Source organism: Vulpes lagopus, chromosome 6, assembly GCF_018345385.1.
Source record: "Vulpes lagopus strain Blue_001 chromosome 6, ASM1834538v1, whole genome shotgun sequence".
Classification (NCBI taxonomy): Eukaryota; Metazoa; Chordata; class Mammalia; order Carnivora; family Canidae; genus Vulpes; species Vulpes lagopus.
In genome coordinates, this window is record NC_054829.1 from 110,399,054 (window position 1) to 110,422,892 (window position 23,839).

Genomic DNA, 23,839 nt, shown 5'->3' on the forward strand with positions numbered 1-23,839 from the left:
TGAAAGGGAATAGAAGGGAAGGGAGAAGAAATGGGTAGGAAATATCAGAAAGGGAGACAGAACATGAAGACTCCTAACTCTGGGAAATGAACTAGGGGTGGTGGAAGGGGAGGAGGGCGGGGGCTGGGGGTGAGTGGGTGATGGGCACTGAGGGGGGCACTTGACGGGATGAGCACTGGGTGTTATTCTGTATGTTGGCAAATTGAACACCAATAAAAAATAAATTTATTATTAAGAAAAATAAGAGCTTTTACCAGAAAAAAATAAAATACAGAGAAATAAAAAAAATAAAAAATAGAGGTACTGCAATTTTGATTACAGTGATCCAGGTGGCTAAAATGGGTTTGGTTTGAGGGCCAACCCTACTGGGTGATAGTAACTTCACAGTGGTTTTACAACGTATATAAAAGATCTAAGAAATTAAAATTTTATCTCTCCATTTCACCTTTTCCCCCCCTTCTCTCTTTTTCCTCTTTTCTATTCTCAATTGTATACTGATATAACTATGGGTTTTGCTGGCCTCAGTATTTTTGTTACACTAGCGATAGGTTCTATAGTTTCCAAGCTGTCAAAATCTGATCTGCATGCCAGCAGGCTATATTTTAAAATACATGAATAGCATTGGGAACAAAAACATTCCTGTCAAGTGTCCATTTTCCAGTACCAAAACAGCCCCATCCTTGGTTATCTGTCACAGCAGTTCTTCGAGATTTGAGTGTTTAACATGTGTCATATCCTGACAATCTACCATTACAGATGATAGTCTGCTATTATAGATTAAAAAGTATACCTCATTCACCACTGTTGGATCTCCTAGAACACTTGGATCTGGTAACTCAACAAACAGCTGCAGTTACACAAAAGGAGTGTTGAAAGAGATTTTGGGTTGACAGAGCACTAATTTTAATAATGACAAATTGCCTCAGAATTCAACACTTTTCATATTCATGACCCTTCTGCTCCTGAAACAAAATAATTTATGTGCCGGAAAATTGTCTGTGCTTTAATTTGGTACCCTTCTAGACATCATGTGTTTTTATCTCAGCACATTTAACAAGAGTTAAATGTTTTCTTAATAATATTTCTTCAATGAAAAATCAGAGGTTAACATATGAATGGATTTTTTTTGCTCTTCTGAGTGTCCATTGCACTTTGAACATGGCATTATATTATTATTTACTATATTTTAAGAAATGAATTAATTATTTATTCCACTAGATTCTGAGCACATTTGGAGCAGGGATAAATTTTATAAATTTCTTTATCTTGAACTCTTCATACTTCCTGGCATAAGACAAAATAAGTGCCACAAATTCAGATGCATATATGGGTTGGCAATTAAGTTATAATAAGACAGTTTACATTTATAAATGTATTTATTTTTTAAGAGTTTATTTACTTATTCATGAGAGACAGAGAGAGAAGCAGAGAGAGAGCAGAGAGACAAGAGAAGTAGGCTCCCTGCAGGGAGCTGGATATGGGACTTGATCCCGGGACTCCAGGATCACACCCTGAGCCCTGAGCTGAAGGCAGATGCTCAATCGCTGAGTCACCCAGGCGCCCCTACATTTATAAATTAAAAAAAAATGCATGATGAAAGTTCAAATTCACATTCAAGACAACAGGGAGTGCTGATGTTAGTACTGACTCGGTAAGCTCACACTTTGCTCTCTATTGTCTCATGGATGGTCATGTCAGTTTTCAAAAGTTTTCATATAAATTTTTGCTAATACATTTATAGTTTTTTTAAAATGAAAAACAATATACTTCCCAAACAAAACACAAGGGTTGAATTGAAGTCATTCATTGACATTTTTTCAAACTTTGAAGAAGTTACTCAGTAAATGGCTATATACATGGCTAAGAGCAGTGCATCAAAAATATATATTTCCATAGCCCACTCATTTTGAAGTATGGTTTCATTAACTAGTTGTTTGTATTTTTAAATTTATCATTTATCAAATCACATACATTTATGTTAATTAATAAAACAAATACAGATTCTACTGATAATGAGATTAAAGTTCTACAAACACTTTGAAAAGATAAAGTGCAGGACAATTTCTCTTTTTGCATGTACAAGTCTATAAATGAAGAACATAAAGACATAGTTTCAAATTATGCAGAATGTGAATAGCTGCTTTTCCTTTAATTTAAATATTTTAAGCCATCATTTATTGATTAAACAGTCTTTTACTTATGCCTTTGTGAATCTCTAAATTTTACTAATGGGATCCATGTGGCTCTCTTGCAAATGAAAAAGGTTATTAAAGATGAAATGAAATCATTATTGAGCTTTCTTAAAATATTTTTTTAAACATACATATTCAAATTTAGAAATTCACAGAGATAAATGGAAGACTGCTTGATCAATATGTGGTAGCTTAAAAATTTTTTTAAGATTTTATTTTATTTATTCATGGGAAACACAGAAAGAGAGAGGTAGAGACATTGGCAGAGGCAGAAGCAGGCTCCATGAAGGGAGCCCAATGTAGGACTCGATCCTGGGACTCCAGGATCACACCCTGAGCTGAAGGCAGATGCTCAACCACTGAGCCACTCAGGCATCCCTTAAAATTTTAAATTAAAGGAAAAGCAACTGTTCACACTCTGCAGGCTCTCATGTGATTTGAAAACTCTTTATGTTCATGATAAAATTATTACACATATTTATATTTCCATGAGATTGCTGCTTAATAGGGAAATATCATATGTAAAAAGAGAAATTTGAACAGCTACAGCATTTTTCCTAATTTTATTGAGTTATATTTACTAGAGATCATTGACAATTATTATGTGGAAAAAAAAATCCAATAAAAGTGTCAACAAAGAAAGTAAGATAAAAATTATGAAAAAAAGCAATGTACCATATTGTAAGGGATTCGGATGAATACAGTAGATAATATTTGCTTTAAGAGTAGGGAGGAGTTCTTCTGCGTGTTGGCATGGGTGTGGTCTAGGAAGAGTTAATAAAAAAGAGTAATATCTATTAGACTTTGAATATAAGTAATTTTTTTAACTACCTCAGAAAAAAGTGCTTGCTATTGCTTTGCTCTGGGTAGAATGGAATGCATGAAAATGAGACACAAAGATTCTTTGGGGAAAAGCAAATTTTATGACCTATGTTCTCTTAAAATTTGTATGTTGAAGCCCTAGCCACCAATACCTCAGAATGGGACTGTGTTTGGAGATAGAACTTCTAAAGAAGTGATTAAGTTAAAATGAGGCCTTCAGGATGAGCCCTAATCTATTTTTAACTGGTATCATTAAAAAAAAGGAAAGTGATACCAAGGATGCACAAAGGAAAGACCAGTGAGGAAACAGTGACATGGCAGCCATGTGCAAGCCTACAGGTCTCAGAGGAAATGAAACCTTTTGACAACTAGATCATAGACTTCTAGTCTCCAGAACTGTGTGGAAATAAACTTCTGTTGTTTAAGCCCCCAGTCTGTGGTATTTTGTTATGGCAGCCCTAGCAAACTAATACAGTGAGCATGCCATTTTAGCAGGAGTAGAGAGCTTCCTTTGTTTAGGAAAGCTTGAGGCTTGATGGAGATGACTGAATCAATCAGCACTGAAAGATATTTATGAATTAATAGGCAAAGGAGTGGGCGGCACATAAGGCATGTTTCACTGTTTTACGTAGTAAGGAAGTGTCAGTACATGTAACTATCCTCCTTCTTCTTCATTTTTGGAATTGAACATGGAATTGAATGTACATCATATTCTTCTAAGTATAAAGAAAAGTGCCGGGATTCATTAAGGAACTCTTGAGATGAATGCAGAAACCACTTTCTGGGAGCTGTTTGCTGTTTTTCTGAAAGTTATTATCTGCTTTGTGTGAAGATTTCACATTCCCAATTTGTGGTGAAGAGAAATAAATATTTGTGATACAAGCCATCAGGTTTTGAACTTGAAATAATGGAATAGGTTGCACATCACCAAGTATTATCTAATTTGTGAAGTACTATAAACCTCTTAAATTTTCGTGCTTACAGTTTATGGTTTTGCTCATTACCTCATAGATTTTGGTAGAACTAATCACTTTTGATCGGAAAATTATTTTCTCTGAGATACCATCTGCTTCATTCAGTAAGAAAATGAGAAACACATGATGAAGGAGTGAGTGATGGAAAGAGAGAAATCCAGCAGCTACATGGCACTGGGTTTTCCTCATGTCCTTATCTCCTAGTCTGCTTGTTGGCAAATAACAAACTGAAATTTTGAGTATTTAAAGGTGAGTATCAAGGGCTTACATTTCTGAACCCCTTGCAAACAAAAGATCTCACTAGAGGACTGAAAAAAACAGAAAAGATAAGAAACAGTTATACCTCTTTTGTATGTGGAATTATCTATTAGATAGGCCCACGTAGATTCTTTTTAGAAGTGCATAATAGCAATGAATCCATTGTGAATTACAACCCAGAAAATGACCACCCTGCAGCAATAGAGACAAATTTAAAACAAGTATTCCTAAATGTACTAAAGGTTTGTTCTCAAAGAATCTGAATTCAGAATCATGTTCTATATGAGAAACTAGGTTATCTAGGAAGAAAGACTTTAAAGAATTATCTGGGTTTATCTTGGGATATTCTAAGGAACAACAGCAACACTTTGTTTACTGTAAAAATGATGTAAAAATGATTTTATTTCAAAAGTTAAATGTGATTTGTAATATACAGAAAGAAACTAGATAAATAAGATTAGCAAATATTGTGACAATCTGATCTGGCTTGTTTTAAGAATCATGCAGGATATTATCAACCTGAATGAGAGTTCAGTGCTTAAGTGACAACTGTTTAAGGAGACATGTGTCTGGACATACATCCATAAGGCTTCACGCTGACTTACAGGTTAACAAGGATAAGTTGACATTCAGCTGCAGATACACAGAAGAGGCTCTGTGATTAAAACTTGTAAAGCACTGCCTGTCTGTTGGCACAAAAACAAACAGGCAACCATGCATGGATCTGCTTATTAATTATTCTATGAAATCCCAAACTATCTAGCTTAAAGTAATTTGGCATTTAGAATCCTTCAAATATTAGATAAAACATCTGTTCACCTGGAGCACATTCAATCCATTTATTAAAATAGTGAGTTTGTTTTCCACCTGCAACTTCATTTTTTCACCTTTTGGATTACAGGTAAACAAAGGACACTGACAGTCTACCCAGGGATTTCCACTTGGTGTTACAAGGCAATCTCAAGTTTTCTTTACTGCCTCCATTATGGTGAAAAGGGAGGTAGGTCTCATGTAATTGGTTGTCTGGGTCCTAGTCAGCCTTCTAATTTTGGGTTTGTATATTGGTACCTCTGTCTCCCCCTGTTCGTTGCAGCTACACCATACTACAAGTGAGGGAAATTTCAGGGATAAATAACATACCTGAGAAGTATAATCAGTTCAGTCTCAAGCTGCTCATTCAGTACAGATCAGGCTAACAAGCACTTATTTGCCTAGTCACTGATTCAGAGGATAGCTGAAGTTTAAAGATGTCTAATCAGGGGAGGAGGGGCAAGATGGCAGAAGAGTAGGGTCCCCAAGTCACCTGTCCCCATCAAATTACCTAGATAACCTTCAAATCATCCTGAAAATCTACGAATTCGGCCTGAGATTTAAAGAGAGACCAGCTGGAACGCTACAGTGAGAAGAGTTCGCGCTTCTATCAAGGTAGGAAGACGGGGAAAAAGAAATAAAGACACAAAAGGCCTCCAAGGGGGAGGGGCCCCGCGAGGAGCCGGGCTGAGGCTGGGGCGAGTGTCCCCAGGACAGGAGAGCCCCGTCCCGGAGGAGCAGGAGCTGCACCAACCTTCCCGGGTGGAAAGGGGCCCGCAGGGAGGTGGAGCAGGACCCAGGAGGGCGGGGATGCCCTCGGGCTCCCCCCCGGACAGGCAGAGGCCGGGAGGGCCCAGGACAGCAAGGACGCTCCTTCCCCGAGCTGAGCAGATCAGCGGCCCCGCCCCGGAGTCTCCAGGCCCTGCAGACGGAGAGCCCCGGAGTTACTGCAGGGGCTGACTCCAGGGCTCCAGAGCTGGCCCCACCACTGCGGTTGTTCCTCCCGGGGCCTCACGGGGTGAACAACCCCCACTGAGCCCTGCACCAGGCGGGGGCAGAGCAGCTCCCCCAAGTGCTAACACCTGAAAATCAGCACAGCAGGCCCCTCCCCCAGAAGAGCAGCGACACGGACAAGTTCCAGGGGAAGTCAAGGGACTTAAAGTATACAGAATCAGAAGATACTCCCCCGTGGTTTTTGTTTTTTTGTGTGTTTTTTTTCTTTCTTTTTGATTTCTGATTGCTTCCCCCACCCCCTTTTTTTTCTTCACCTTTCTTTTTCTTTCTCTTTTTCTTCTCTTTTGTCCCTTTTTTTTCTTCTTTCTTTTTTCTTTTTCTCTTTTCTTTCCTTCTCCTCTCTCTCTTTTTCTCCATTTCCTAATACAACTTGTTTTTGGCCACTCTGCACTGAGCAAAATGACTAGAAGGAAAACCTCACCTCAAAAGAAAGAATCAGAAACAGTCCTCTCTCCCACAGAGTTACAAAATCTGGATTACAATTCAATGTCAGAAAGCCAGTTCAGAAGCACTATTATAAAGCTACTGGTGGCTCTAGAGAAAAAGCATAAAAGACTCAAGAGACTTCATGACTACAGAATTTAGGTCTATCAGGCAGAAATTAAAAATCAATTGAAAGATACGCAATCCAAACTAGAAGTCCTAACGACGAGGGTTAATGAGGTGGAAGATCGAGTGAGTGACATAGAAGACAAGTTGATGGCAAACAGAGAAACTGATGAAAAAAGAGACAAACAAAAGATCATGAGGATAGATTAAGGGAAATAAGTGACACCCTGAGGAAGAAAAACCTACGTTTAATTGGAGATCCCGAGGGTGCCGAATGGGACAGAGGTCCAGAATATGTATTTGAACAAATCATAGCTGAAAACTTTCCTAATCTGGGAAGAGAAACAGGCATTCAGATCCAGGAAATAGGGAGACCCCCCCTAAAATCAATAAAAACCGTTCAACACCTCAACATTTAATAGTTAAGTTTGCAAATTCCAAAGATAAAGAGAAGATCCTTAAAGCAGCAAGAGACAAGAAATCCCTAACTTATATGGAGAGGAGTATTAGGTTAACAGCAGACATCTCCCCAGAGACATGGCAGGCCAGAAGGGGCTGGCAGGATATATTCAGGGTCCTAAATGAGAGAAACATGCAACCAAGAATACTTTATCCAGCAAGGCTCTCATTCAGAATGGAAGGAGAGATAAAGAGCTTCCAAGACAGGCAGGAACTGAAAGAATATGTGACTTCCAAACCAGCTCTGCAAGAAAATTTAAGGGGGACTCTTAAAATTCCCCTTTAAGAAGAAGTCCAATGGAACAATCCACAAAAACAGGGACTGAATAGATATCATGATGACACTAAACTCATATCTTTCAATAGTAACTCTGAACATGAACGGGCTTAATGACTCCATCAAAAGGCTCAGGGTTTCACTGGATAAAAAATCAGGACCCCTCTATTTGCTGTCTACAAGAGACTCCTTTTAGACAGAAGGACACGTACAGCCTGAAAATAAAAGGTTGGAGAACCATTTACCATTCAAATGGTCCTCAAAAGAAAGCAGGGGTAGCCATCCTTATATCAGATAAACTAAAATTTACCCCGAAGACTGTAGTGAGAGATGAAGAGGGACACTATATCATACTTAAACGATCTTTCCAACAAGAGGACTTAACAATCCTCAATATATATGCCCCGAATGTGGGAGCTGCCAAATATATCAATCAATTAATAACCAAAGTTAAGACATACTTAGATAATAATACACTTATACTTGGTGACTTCAATCTAGCACTTTCTACACTCGATAGGTCTTCTAAGCACAACATCTCCAAAGAAACGAGAGCTTTAAGTGATACACTGGACAAGATGGATTTCACAGATATCTACAGAACTTTACATCCAAACTCAACTGAATACACATTCTTCTCAAGTGCACATGGAACTTTCTCCAGAATAGACCACATACTGGGTCACAAATCACGTCTGAACCAATACCAAAAGATTGGGACCATCACCTGCGTATTCTCAGACCATAATGCCTTGAAATTAGAACTAAATCACAACAAGAAGTTTGGAAGGACTTCAAACACATGGAGATTAAGGACCATCTTGCTAAAAGATGAAAGGGTCAACCAGGAAATTAAGGAAGAATTAAAAAGTTTCATGGAAACTAATGAGAATGAAGATACAACTGTTCAAAACCTTTGGGATGCAGCAAAAGCAGTCCTCAGGGGGAAATACATCACAATACAAGCATCCATCCAAAAACTGGAAAGAACTCAAATACAAAAGCTAACCTTACACCTAAAGGAGCTAGAGAAAAAACAGCAAATAGATTCTACACCCAGCAGAAGAAGAGAGTTATAAAGATTTGAGCAGAACTCAATGAAATCAAGACCAGAAGAACTGTAGAACAGATCAACAAAACCAGAGGTTGGTTCTTTGAAAGAATTAATAAGATAGATAAACCATTAGCCAGCCTTATTAAAAAGAAGAGAGAGAAGACTCAAATTAATAAAATCATGAATGAGAAAGGAGAGATCACTACCATCACCAAGAAAATACAAACAATTTAAAAAACATATTATGAACAGCTATACACCAATAAATTAGGCAATCTAGAAGAAATGGACGCATTCCTGGAAAGCCACAAAGTACCAAAACTGGAACAGGAAGAAAAAGAAAACCTGAACAGGCCAATAACCAGGGAGGAAATTGAAGCAGTCATCAAAAACCTCCCAAGACACAAAAGTCCAGGGCCAGATGGCTTCCCTGGGGAATTCTATCAAACGTTTAAAGAAGAAATCATACCTATTCTACTAAAGCTGTTTGGAAAGATAGAAAGAGATGGAGTACTTCCAAACTCGTTCTATGAGGCCAGCATCACCTTAATTCCAAAACCAGACAAAGACCCCACCAAAAGGGAGAATTATAGACCAATATCCCTGATGAACACAGATACAAAAATTCTCAACAAGATACTAGCCAATAGGATCCAACAATACATTAAGAAAATTATTCACCATGACCATTTATTCCCGGGACACAAGGCTGGTTCAACACTCGTAAAACAATCAATGTGATTCATCATATCAGCAAGAGAAAAATCAAGAACCATATGATCTCAATAGATGCAGAGAAAGCATTTGACAAAATACAGCATCCATTCCTGATGAAAACTCTTCAGAGTGTAGGGATAGAGGGAACATTCCTCAACATCTTTTTTTTTTTTTTTGAGGGCGCATGTGCTTTATTGCTTATGTTGCATATTCAAACAAATACAATAAACCGCATTTTAAAAATGTAAGGCACGTAAAAGCCTCTGTGCAAGTTCCGTATTATTTTTAAATTCCTATTGGCTAATAAAAGTACTTCCACTATAGAACTGGAGTTCTCTAGAAATGCACATGATGGATTTTTTGCATGCAGGATACCCTGAAACATTATCATATCTAACCTCAAGGCACAACTGGATAGTCTCAAATCAAATGTCTGTGTGTAAATAATGATTATAAGTATTATTATATTTGCAAAAACCTTATCAGCTTATCCACATATATACAGTCGGTCCCAAACGTTAGTGATATGAAATCTAAAGGAAGAGTTGGCTGCATCTGTGTTCCACTTCTTTAAAGGGAGATTTGGCATCTTTGAGCCGTCCTTGCATAAGTCACCTTGCCGTGTGCAAAGGCCAGGGTTATACGATGCTGAAGACCATGGACAGATACTGTTCATATGACACCTGAATCCAGCCGTCTTGATCCGTATCGTAACGCCTGAATATATCTGTCAACCTCTGCAAGACAATGCAGCCCTGGATGAAGTCATCAAATGCAATCTGCCCCCGTCCTTGTCTGTCAAACTTGCGAATGAGGATGTCATGAAACTGGTCAGAGAGCCGGTACCCAAAACCTGAGAGTGCTTGCTTGAGCTCGTTCTTGTCGATCATCCCAGAGTTGTCCCTGTCGTAGGTGCGGAAGACATTCTGCCAATCTGTGATGTACTTCCAGACGCCAGTGAACTCGCTAAAGTTCACGCCAGCTTTGTTCTCTCGGTCAAACATAGATATGATGGAGCGGACAGTCACTGGATTAAATGCAGTCCATGTGCCGTTGGAGAGTGCTTGCTGAAGCTCGTTGTCCGATATCACCCCGCTCCTGTCTTTATCAACCCTCTGGAAAACGTTCCACAAGAAGCTCTGGTCCGGCAGCGCCGCGCCTCCGGCCGGGCCAGCCCCGGGCCCCGGGCGGTAGGAGTAGGCGGCCATGGGCCCAGGCGGCAACGCTGGGCTGAGCTCCCGGGAACGCTGGAGACCCGGGCGGCTCCACTTCCGTCTCTCCATTCCTCAACATCTTAAAAGCCATCTACGAAAAGCCCACAGCAAATATCATTCTCAATGGGGAAGCACTGGGAGCCTTTCCCCTAAGATCAGGAACAAGACAGGGATGTCCACTCTCACCACTGCTGTTCAACATAGTTCTGGAAGTCCTCGCCTCAGCAATCAGACAACAAAAAGACATTAAAGGCATTCAAATTGGCAAAGAAGAAGTCAAACTCTCCCTCTTCGCCAATGACATGATACTCTACATAGAAAACCCAAAAGCCTCCACCCCAAGATTGCTAGAACTCATACAGCAATTTGGTAGCGTGGCAGGATACAAAATCAATGCCCAGAAGTCAGTGGCATTTCTATACACTAACAATGAGACCTAAGAAAGAGAAATTAAAGAGTCAATCCCATTTACAATTGCACCCAAAACATAAGATACCTAGGAATAAACCTAACCAAAGAGGTGAAGGATCTATACCCTAAAAACTATAGAACACTTCTGAAAGAAATTGAGGAAGACACAAAGAGATGAAAAAATATTCCATGCTCATGGATTGGCAGAATTAATATTGTGAAAATGTCAATGTTACCCAGGGCAATTTACACATTTAATGCAATCCCTATCAAAATACCATGGACTTTCTTCAGAGAGTTAGAATAAATTATTTTAAGATTTCTGTGGAATCAGTAAAGACCCCGAATAGCCAGGGGAATTTTAAAAAAGAAAACCATAGCTGGGGGCATCACAATGCCAGATTTCAGGTTGTACTACAAAGCTGTGGTCATCAAAACAGTGTGGTACTGGCACAAAAACAGACACATAGATCAATGGAACAGAATAGAGAATCCATAAGTGGATCCTTAACTTTATGGTCAACTAATATTCGACAAAAGAGGAAAGACGATCCACTGGAAGAAGGACAGTCTCTTCAATAAATGGTGCTGGGAAAATTGGACATCCACATGCAGAAGAATGAAACTAGACCACTCTCTTGCACCATACACAAAGATAAACTCAAAATGGATGAAAGATCTAAATGTGAGACAAGATTCCATCAAAATCCTAGAGGAGAACACAGGCAACACCCTTTTTGAACTTGGCCACAGTAACTTCTTGCAAGATACATCCATGAAGGCAAAAGAAACAAAAGCAAAAATGAACTATTGGGACTTCATCAAGATAAGAAGCTTTTGCACAGCAAAGGATACAGTCAACAAAACTAAAAGACAACCTACAGAGTGGGAGAAGATACTTGCAAATGACGTATCAGATAAAGGGCTAGTTTCCAAGATCTATAAAGAACTTATTAAACTCAACACCAAAGAAACAAACAATCCAATCATGAAATGGGCAAAAGACATGAAGAGAAATCTCACAGAGGAAGACATAGACATGGCCAACAAGCACATGAGGAAATGCTCCGCATCACTTGCCATCAGGGAAATACAAATCAAAACCACAATGAGATACCACCTCACACCAGTGAGAATGGGGAAAATTAACAAGGCAGGAAACCACAAATGTTGGAGAGAATGCGGAGAAAAGGGAACCCTCTTGTACTGTTGGTGGGAATGTGAACTGGTGCAGCCACTCTGGAAAACTGTGTGGAGCCTCGGTGTCCATCGAAAGATGAATGGATAAAGAAGATGTGGTCTATGTATACAATGGAATATTACTCAGCCTTTAGAAATGACAAATACCCACCATTTGCTTCGACGTGGATGGAACTGGAGGGTATTATGCTGAGTGAAATAAGTCAATCGGAGAAGGACAAACATATCGTCTCATTCATTTGGGGAATATAAATAATTGTGAAAGGGAATAGAGGGGAAGGGAGAAGAAATGGATAGGAAATATCAGAAAGGTAGACAGAACATGGAAGACTCCTAACTCTGGGAAATGAACTAAGGGTGGTGGAAGGGGAGGAGGGCGGGGGGTGGGTGTGACTGGGTGGCGGGCACTGAGGGGGGCACTTGATGGGATGAGCACTGGGTGTTATTTGTATGTTGGCAAATTGAACACCAATAAAAAATAAATTTATTATTAAAAAATAAAATATAATAAAAAATAAAAATGTCTAATCATTAGCACTCACAAAGCACCTATACTTTAGTCTTTGCAACTGCTTTATAACACTCATTTAATTGATAAAACAGCTGAAATTAAAAGAGATTACATATTACAATAATACAGACTGGGCTTTATACAGTAGTTTGTGGTTCCCTAGCCTGGGCTCTGGTATACTATTCTATGTATAATGTAGTAATTTTTTTGTTAATCTTTGAATTTTTTTCTCAAATTTGGTATAAACTGCCTCCTTTAACATCTTTAATTTTGTTGGCCTTGTTGTTGCTTTCCTGATCAGCTCAGTGAGTATCCCTTGACTCTATTCTAATAAATACAGTTAACCATTTTTTTTATTTCCTCAGTAGACAGCATCACAATGTAGCTACTGGATCTTACATCCCACATGCATGCTGATTTTTCAAAAATTTTTCTCATCATAAATTTTTGATACTTTGAAGATCAAAATCATTAATTTATTTCTATTTTAATTTTGCTCTCTTTTCTTTTTTTTCTTTTCTCTTCCTTTTCTTTCTTTTCTTTCCTCTTTTAAACGTAATTTCCACCTCCAGGTCCTCATCCACACATCTCTGCTGAGCTGTCAATTCCTCACACCTACATTTAGGCACACTGGATATTATCATGCTTTCTTAAATAACTTTCTTCATGGTATAAAACATGCACATCTACATTTTTAAACTAACTATCCATGGATTTTTCTATCTCAAAAAAGCACATGAGTTTGAGCAAAAGAACAGCTACCCAGTTTGTCACCAAACTTAATACTTCAATTTGTAATCCTTTCTTTGGAAAATGGGGGTATACTTTCAGGTTGCTTTCCCAAGATGCATGAAAGTTGCTCATTTGAGTCCATCTTAAATGGATTTGGGTCCGACTCACTCTAGGCAGATGATGAATATACAAATTATATATCTGGTTATTGCTTATCAAATATTAAGGAGAAGTCAAACAAAGAAGTGAGTAGACTGAAGATGACCTTGAGGAATATGTTTAGTCAAATAGTAAGCACATGACCATAAAGTCTATGCTGAATGTGAACACTCTGGCAGGGATAATAAAACTTGTGTTCACATCAGGTAACAAGGTGTTTGAAGTTAAGCCACACTTGGAACAAAGCACAAAACTCAAGAGAGGTGCAGCAAAATTGATAATCCTCATTGAGGTTTACAAAGACCTTTAGAAAATGTCAAAGCGAACATCAATCATAAACTTCTTTCAAAAATGTTATGTGCTGTCTCCAAATGGAACAGCGGCACCTTCCAGGGACAAAATCTTAGGTGGGGGAAAAAGAACAGAACCTGACATTAGATGTACCTGTAGATAACTTCTGATTTCATCATTTTGTAGCTATAGTGGCCTTGGGGAACTTACTTATTCTCTCAGAGCCCCAGTGACTCCATCTACAAATTGGGGATAATCATCCCCATGTTATATGCTTGTTGTGAGAAGGAAAATACTTGGCTCATAGTAAACACAAAACCCGTGGTTTTGAATGTGCAATGAAAGTACAATAATGACAAAGGTGGGCCTTAAGAAACTGTGCTACTTTTCTCAAGCTCTTCTTTGGAAACCCAGTGCTTTTTATCACTCCAGAGCTCTTGCTCTTTTATCCACTGGTAGTTCTTTTGGTCATTGTAAAGCAAGTATACAAATTTTGAATAGTTAACAACGTAAAGTTCTGCTTTCTAACGTTTCTTGATATCTATTTTTGCAAATCCTACATTTGTACCATTTTCCAAGTTCTAGTTTGGTGGTAAGAATGTTTACAAATCTAATATAGTTTACTGAGAAAACTAAAAGTCAGAGAAGAATATGAATAAAATCTTAGAACAACTTTAAATAAGCAACAATAGGCAGCCAGGGGTGTTTTACTAAAACTTCATCAGTGTACAAAACCTTGCATAGAGAGTCACCTTACAAGTAACAGAATAGGACTCATTTATAGGAAATGGTCTGGGAGAAGCCCCAGAACACCTTTTCCTCAAGTCATCACCAGCAAATATTTCCACAAAAAATACAGAGGTTGACTACAATGCAGAAACTTTTCTCCAAGAGGAGTGATAGTTTTTTTATCCTATCTTAGTATGAGAAACAGGGCTAAGAAATACTTAAGGATTCCTGCAGCTTCTCTTTTAATGTCTCTAAACAACTTCAACTTTATCCCATCTTTTTCACTCCTCCTGCTTCCTCCAAATAGACTAGACAAGGCTGGCCCATCCAAAGCTAATCCTGTGTGCTCTCATTTGTCCTCAGGGAATTTTTCCTATTAATTACTCCCTTCTCCTATTCCGAGATATACTCCTGCAAATTTATTCTCTGACTCCCCACTACCACTTTGCCTACAATCTTCTAGTCTCTTTATTCTAAAATAGCCTTCAATTTACTTATGCCCTGGAGCTTCTATGCAAACTTTCTAGTATCTTCTGCTGACTTTTTCAAATTCCTTCAATTTTATCCCTAGCCCTGACTCATTTATATCTTTACATTTGGCTTTGATTTTGACCTAGACCAAAAACTCTCTCTTTTGAACGTCACTAATAACATTCTATTTGCCAGGTCCAGAGGTCCTCGTCTCCCCTTGACCTTTCAACCCTATTTGACAATGTTGACTTTGTCTTTGAGGTACTCATCTTCCACAGGGATAGTTCTCAGCTCACATTTCTTTTTTCTCTTGTATTCATTCTTCTATCCTTTACTTGAAAAGTCTTCTGAGTTCTGCATACAATCTTTCTCTTTTCTCTTTCTATGCAATATCTTCTCCTAACATTGTAAAAGGTCAATTAACATCTTAAAATAAAGGAATCAGAAATACTTAAAAAAAAAAAAGAAATACCTTACTGAGGCATTTCCAAATCTGAGATGTACAACCTATCCATATGAATGTCTTTAGATCATTTCACATTCTTCTCAACTACTTACTTTTCTCTCCAAACCTTCTCCACCATTTCTATCAACTTGGAATCTTTATGGCATTTGACTTTGATTCTACCCTGGCACTTCTCTTGCTGTAGTCTTTTCCTTTCCACTTCTATTATTCTAATGTAGAGTCTCTTTATGTATCCTTAGCTTATTGAAGAATCTCCTGATTGCTCTCAACCTCTATCTTTGCCCTCATAATTCATTCAGCCAACAAATGTCACGTATTCTCCGTAAAGCATATAGCCACCTTTCTCCCTCAGAGATGCTCATTGCTTTTAGTTACCGGCTGATTAGGACTTAAGCTGATTTGACAAGACTTGCGACCCTTCTTGATCCAATCCTACAAGTCTAGGTCTTGACTCTGATATAACTGGATGCCACTGTTATCCCTCAAACATTTTTCTTTCTCCACACCCTTGTGTATACCTCTGTGTACTCACCTTTCTGATTTTCCTTTTGGAAAGTTTCTGCCTTCAAGCTCACCTCTTAAATAATGATAGCACTTCACCCTTCTCTTAGTGCCTTTACCATGTACACTGTTTGAGATTTTTGTTATATTAGCTGAACCATTTGAAATCACCACTTTATAGGCCAAAAATAATTGTGAGGTGGTTTTACCTGGTATAATCTAACATTTTTCCCAGTTAAATCAGAAACTTCTTAAAGGTAGAATTGAGTTTTATCTGTTTTTGTATACTCCCCAGCATATTTATTTTTATAATTGCTTAATTAATATTAATTATTGAATATAAGAGTTGATCATAAATACCACATACATTATTTATAGTTGGATATATTGTGACTAATTAATTTTGTATTAATAGCCTACTTAAATTTTTCTACCCTAATTTTTTTTTTAGTATTCCTTGAAATAGAACTGCACCACAGTTATACAGAATGGTACATTAAATTTACTTATAATAAGCTTTGGGGGATCCCTGGGTGGTGCAGCGGTTTAGCGCCTGCCTTTGGCCCAGGGCGCGATCCTGGAGACCTGGGATCGAATCCCACATCGGGCTCCCTGCATGGAGCCTGCTTCTCCCTCTGCCTATGTCTCTGCCTCTCTCTCTCTCTGTGATGACTATCATAAATAAATAAATTAAAAAAAAAAAAAAAGAGAAATAAGCTTTGGTATCTGGTTGTATGAGTTGTCCTACTTTTTTTCTTTTTCAAGAGTCATAAAATGCTATCCTTTTGTGTAACAATGATGCCTGAGTAACCAGTATATTTCATTACCAAGAAATCCTTATTTCATATCCATACTAAAGCTTCTAAGATAATGCAGGCAAATGCATTCATGTACACTATACCCCTCACAACTAATTCATTAATTATTAGAGAATGTATGCATTGAGATAGAAATGAGTATACTAGAGAGATAAGAGAAGTACTAAAACAGGACTATAGAATTCTAAGATCATGTCTATATCTGCTTCTTCATTTTCAAAAGAGTTAAATCTTCAAATTTGCATTAAGAATCCAGTATGTTGTATTTAATTTAACAGAACAATAAATAAATGTGATTTTGATATAAAAGAAAAGTTGAATGATACAAAACACTCCATATACTCATATTCAAGGAATTATGAGATGAAATTATTAGGTATATAGAAGCTTTAATACCATTTAACCAGTGACAACTAAGAACATCTATCTTTGTGGCACTGGCCTTACTCAGTCTTGAGATCATTTGTCTGTATTCTTTTAGTTAAAACTGAGAACAAAGACATTGATTAGTGTGACTTTCAATTATGATGGCCTCTTAAGTGAGGGTGAAGGTATCATTGCCTGTTTCTAAACTATTTGCTTTTGACAAAAAAAAACCCCACAACTATGTATTGAAAAAGTAAATATTATTCCAGATATTCATCTGGCTGCATATGTATTATTCAAATTGGATGCAAATTATTTGCAAGAAAACACAAGTGAACAGCTATTTTATATGCTTTTTAGGATCACTATTTTCTGTTTGTTTGTATATTTTTTTAAAAAAAAATATCTATTTATTTATTCATGAGAGACAGAGAGAGAAAGAGGCAGAGACACAGGCAGAGGGAGATGCAGGCTCCATGCAGGGACCCCAATGTGGGACTTGATCCTGGAACTCCAGGATCACGCCCTGGGCTGAAGGCAGGCGCTAAACCACTGAGCCATGCAGGGATCCCCTGTTTGCATATTCTTAAGAAAGTTATGGTTTAAAAAAATAAAGTTATGGTTTGTCACTAAAAGTTCGCCTGAGTCAACTATAATTTAAAAATTGATTGGTTTAAATAGATATTTTTTTTAGAGCAGTTTTAGGTTCACAGCATAATTGAGTGGAAGATACAGAGTTTTCCCATAAACCCATTGCTCCCACACATGCATAGCCTCCCCCATTATCAGCATCCTCTATCAGAGTGGTAAACTTATTGCAACTGATGAACCTACAGTGACACATCCTTATCACCCAAAGCCCATAGTTTCCCTGCCCTAGAAATCCTCTGTGCTCCAACTATTTGCCACTCTCAATTTCCACCCCTAGTAACCCCTAATCTGTTTACTGTCTTCATAGTTTTTCCTCTTCTAGAAAGTCATATAAGTGAAATCATACAGTATGTAGCACTTTCAAATTGATTTCTTTCATAGAGTAATACACATTTAGGATTTCTTCATGTCTTTAAATGCCTTGATAATTTTCTTTTTTTAGTTCTGAGTAATATTCCATTTTCGGGATATATAACAGTTTACTCCTTCATTCACCTACTGAAAGACATCTTGGTTGCTTCCAGGCTGTGACAATTATAAATAAAACTGCTATAAACATCCATGTGCAGGTTTTGTGTGGACATAAGTTTTCAACTCTTTTAAAAAATAAGAAGGAGGGATGCCTGGGTTGCTCAGTGGTTGAGCATCTGCCTTTGGACCAGGGCATGATCCCCATATCTGGGGATCAAGTCCCACCTAGGGCTCCTTGTGAGGACTTCTCCCTCAGCCTATGTCTCTGCCTCTCTCTCTCTTTCTGTGTCTCTCATGAATAAATAAATTAAATCGTTAAGAAAAATAAGGAGAGCAATTGCTAGATCATGTGGTAAGAGTACATTCGATTTTGTAAAAAACTGTCAAATTGTTTTCCATAGTGGCTGTTCCATTTTGCATTCCCACCAGCAATGAATGAGAGTCCTTACTGTTCCACATTTTCATTGGGATTTTGGACATTCTAATAAGTGCATTATGGTGTCTCACTATTGTTTTAGTTTGCATTTCCCTGATGAAATATGACATGAAACATCTTTTCATACGCTTATTTGCCATCCATATATCTCTTTTGGTGAGGTGTCTGTTAAGATCTTTGAATCATCTTTCAATTGGGTGGTTTTTTTTTTTTTTTTTTTACTTACTATTGAGTTTTAAGAGTTCTTTATATATTTTGGATAATACTAGTCCTTTTTCAGATGTCTCTTTTGCAGATATTTTCTCCCAATCTGATTTATCTTCTCTAACTATTTTAGTTCTTATGTGAATTTCGGCAAATTGTATCTTTTAAGGATTGAAGGTTTCATCTAGGTTATCAGATTAGTTGATATAGAGTTGTTCATAGCATTCCTTGATTATACTTTATAATGTTCATGGGGTCTGTAGTGATGTCTGCTCTTTTATTTCTAATCTTAATAATTTGTGTTCCCTTTTTTTTCTTGCCCTGATAGGATTTTAATTTTATTGATCTCAAAGAACTAGTTTTTCATTGTATTTATTTTCTTTATTTATTTCATTTTCAATTTTATTGATTTCTGCTGGATTTTTCATTACTTTATTTGTCTTCTGTTTATTTAGATTTAATTGATTGATTAGAGGATTGATTTTAGATCTTCCTTCTTTAATAATATATTCATTCAATGCTATAAATTTACCTCTAAACACTTTATTTGCTGCATCCCACAACTTGTAATAAGTTGTGTTTTTATTTTCATTTATTTCAAAATATTTTCTAATATTTCTTGAGATTTCTTCTTTGTTCCATGTTATTTAGAGGTATCTAGTTTAATCACCACATATTTTGGGATTTTCCAGTTGTCTCTCAGTTATTGTTTGCTAGTTTAATTCCACTGTGGTCTGAACGAAGATACTGTATGATTCATATTCTTTTACATTTGTTAAGGTGTGTTTTATGGCCCAGAAATTAATCTATCTTGGTTAATGTTCCATGTAAATTTGAGAAGAATATGTATTCTACTGGTTTTAGATAGTCTATTAGGTATCAGTTATATCCAGTTGATTGGTGGTGTTGGGTATAACCATGCCCTGGCTGTTCTTCTGACTGCTGGATCTATCCATTTCAGGGAAAAGTGGTGTTAAAGTATTCAAATACGATATTGAATTCATCTATTTTTTTCTTGCAGTTCTATCAGTTTTTGCTTCTTAAAGTTTGACACTTGGTTGTTAGGTGTGCACACATTGAGAACTGTTATTTTCTCTTGAAAAATTGGCCCCTTTATCATTATGTAATGCCCCTTTTTATTCTTGATAACCTTCTGTACCTTAAAGTCTTCTTTGCTTGAAATTAATGTAGATATTCACACTTTCCTTTTAACTAGTGCTAAGCATGGGATATCTGCTTGCTTCCATTTCTTTTAATGTATACACTTTTTTATATTTAAAGTCTATTTCTTGGGCAGCCCCGGTGGCTCAGTGGTTTAGCGCCACCGTCAGCCCAGGGCGTGATCCTGGAGATGCGAGATCGAGTCCCATGTCAGGCTCCCTCCATGGAGGCTGCTTCTTCCTCTGCCTGTGTGTCTCTCATGAATAAATAAATAAAATCTTTAAAAAAATAAAAAAAAATAAGGTCGGTTTCTTGTAAAAAACATACAGTTAGGCTTGTTTGTTGATTTGTTCTGACAATCTCTGTCTTTTAATTGGTATATTTAAGTTGTTGACATTCATAATTGATTACTGATAGAGTTGGATTAATATTTACCATATTTATTGTTTTTTATTTGTTGCCCTAATTCTTTGTTCCTATTTTTGTGTTCCACTCTTTTTTTCTGACTTTTGTTGCTTTACTTGAGCATTTTTTATGGTTCAATTTTTTATTCTTTCTTACCATATCAATTATACCTTTTTAAAAACAGTTTTTAATGGATGCTGAAGAGTTTGCAATATACATCTACAACTAATCTAAATCCACTTTCAAATAAACTATATGGATTCACAGGTAGTACTTGATAGCCAGACATGATCTACTGGGTAAAGGAATTGCTATAAATAGGCCTTAACTAATGCGGTGGTGAAGTGTTGCAGGTGTGTGTGTGTGTGTGTGTGTGTGTGTGTGTGAAATATTTTATAGTCCTAAGATTAGGTCTCACTCTTGTAATGAGCCTGTGTCTCAGACTGTGAATTTCTCAAATGCTTCTCAACCACTCTCTCCATTCTTAGGTAGAACTGGATGACTAGACTGGCATGGAGTTATGTGTTTTTTCTTCTCCTGGGTCAATTAGGCTCTGATAAAATCCTGTAGATTAGGCTCTGTTTAAATAGTTTCTCCTTAAGTAAAACCTTGTTAAGAAGAACAGAATGCTTGGAGGTATTTCCAAATTGTTCCTTTTTCCTCCCTCCGCTGGCAGCATGAAAGGATGCTTTTTTTTCTCAGATATTCACTCTAATTCATTCTAATGTGGCCGAGCATCTGGATGCAAAGCTCACAAAAGTGTAGGGGCTCCCCTATGTCTACATCTCCCTAGAGTATTTGACCCTCAAACTTGTCCCTACTGAGCCTCTAGCAACTTATTAATTACAGTTCAGGTTTTCCTCCCTGGTCTCTGGTTCCCATGGAGGTTTTTGCCCCAGGAAGTTGATTCTATTCACTTGCTGTGTTTCTAATAGTGATTTATGCTGAACCTTACTTATCTGACCCATCTAAGAAGAATTGCTAATTTTTGAGTTTTTTCAGCTTTTTATTTGTTGTTGGGATAGAATGATGACTTCCAAGCTCTTTATATGTCAGACCAGAAAACTGTAGCCTAGCCTGACTTATAATAAAGGAAAGCAAAGAGAAATAAAGTTAAAAAACAACACATGCACTATCTTTAAACCTGAAGCACTTATCATCTAGACTTTGGTTTCCCATCTTAACTCTCCAGTATTTGGAAATCTCCAGACTATTGACATCTCTGGGAATTTTCACTTAGGTTATAGACGCCAAAAGCAAAGCTGATGGAATAAAATAAGATTCTGCAGGGTTTTAGTTCAGGGTTCCTTTGAGATTGGCATTATAATTCTTATTAAATTAATGTTTTTTAAAAATGTTAGTTCTGCTGTCACATATCTTTCACAATGTTCGTGATTTAAATATGAAAATGTTTACCTTTGATTAATGGATTATTTGAAAAAACAAGTGATTTTTAAAAAGATTTTTATTTATTCATGAGAGAGACAGAGACATAGGCAGAGGGAGAAGGAGGCTCCCCAAGGGGAGCCTGATGCTGGACTCAATTCCAGGATCCCAGGATCACAACCTGAACCAAAGGTGGAGGCTCAACCACTGAGTCACCCAAGCATCCCAAAAGGAACTTTCTAATTTACAAAATGCTATACTTTTCCACATGCATTAAATCTGTGTAATAGTAATTTGGACTATGAAATAATCCCTATTTCCCCACCCAAGTGAGATTGTTTTTTACTGTAATACATATCACACATTTCTCAACTATTTGTCCTCTCACAACTAACACATTAAAAATTATTTAAATATAAAGGGATCTGACTTAAAGTTACTTTGCATACACTATCAAACTGAAGATGGAAAACAAATAAGCAAAGATACGAAAAACAGGCTATAATAATTTGTGTGAAGTCAGTTTCTGCATTGCCCAAAATACAGTTGCATGATGGATATTATTTCTTTCTTTTTTTTTTCCTCTTACAAATAGTCAGTGGTACATGTATAGCCTCAATCTAATTAGTATACCACCCTATAAAATTCCTACATTATGCATCCGTGGGCTACTTCACTGCTAATTTGTGAGAATAAAGCTTATTAAGTAGACTATTCATCCTGAATAGAATTATACAGATAATATTTAGCTTCTTCTTAAAGCCGTTATGTAGCACACACAAATTGAATCTCCCTATAATGTGTTAATAGAGATTTCTTATCAATTTATCAGCTATTCACAGAGAAGACTTAATCTGACTTTTTAATCAGAATGTCCTTATAAGTGTAGATAAAGGGTTTTATTTGACTTTGCCTTAGATTAAGGATGCTTTTTTTTTTTTTTAACATTTAGGTTATAAAAAATGGCAAAGACCTAGTGAAATTGAGATATAAAAAGACATTATTTGTTTTCATGAACTTTTATTTGTTTTCCTTTATCTTTTCTAATTTTTAAAAAAATTTATTTATTTATTCATGTGAGACACAGAGATAGAGGCAGAGACATAGGCAGAGAGAGAAGCAGGCTCCATGCAGGGAGCCCAATGTGGGACTCAATCCTGGGACTCCCGGGACCACACCCTGGGCCGAAGGCAGATGCTCAACCACTGAGCCACTCAGGCATCACTGTTTTCCTTAATCTAGCTGATTTCATGCATTTTTTTTCAAAGATAATTTTTATGATTAAAAGTGCTTAGAAATGATAATTAGCATTCATTTTTGTAGTTCTACTATGTATAAACAAACCCTAGAATTAATTTTATTCACTATTTGATCAGTTCATTATGGAGTATTATATTTTCAAGCCAACCATTTTCCAATTAATTTTGAATGGTGAACAGCACAGTTGAAATTCTGTTCTTTTCCATTTACTTACATTAAAGATTCATTTTGGGTAATCAGAGAATTTTGTATCAGCTATTTTTTTACCTTAAAGGTTTGCTTCTGACACTTTAATAAATTATCCTGTGGTCTGTGCTGGAAGGTAACTAAATTCTTTTGCTCAACAGCTTTCTCATTGACACATGTTCATTTATTACTATTTCTTCTGTCAGCTGACTCACTTGAGGCTAATTCTGATGAAGTGCTTTCAAACAAGGACCACTATCGGTTTACATTAATGAGAAGATGGTGAAAAGGCAGCTTTCGAAAGGACAAATTAGAAAAAGAAAAATTATGAACTTTGGGATCAATTTTTTTATGAGTCATAACATAATTAACTATAAAATATGAAGCTGAAAAGTATTATTCTCAGTGGACCCTGATATTTTGGCTTCATTTAGGAACTGTATTAAGAAGGAAAATGAAGGAGAAGAATTGAAAAGAAAAATAGACTTACAGTCATACTTAGGAAGAAAAATTGTGCAGAAAAGCTTGAGTTAGGAAGAAACAGATTTAATCATATACCTGGAGTTGGATGATAAAAGTCCCTTTGACTTTTACGTTTGTACTATAATTTTTCTATCATGTTATCACCTCTACCAGCAATTCTTATTATGAAAGGAGATATTTGGGGGAGATTATTCTACAGAT

General features: G+C 37.0%; 2 protein-coding genes across 3 annotated transcripts in view; both read right to left on the bottom strand.

Moving 5' to 3' along the window:
* LOC121492389 (bifunctional heparan sulfate N-deacetylase/N-sulfotransferase 4) overlaps positions 1-23,839 on the bottom strand; it is a 253,474-nt gene that overhangs the window by 54,927 nt on the left and 174,708 nt on the right. The window lies entirely within an intron of this gene.
* On the bottom strand, positions 9,288-10,395 carry LOC121492390 (programmed cell death protein 6-like). The gene has a single exon (XM_041757613.1). It carries the CDS (start codon positions 10,332-10,334, stop codon positions 9,765-9,767), a length of 570 nt encoding a protein of 189 aa, XP_041613547.1. The 5' UTR covers positions 10,335-10,395; the 3' UTR covers positions 9,288-9,764.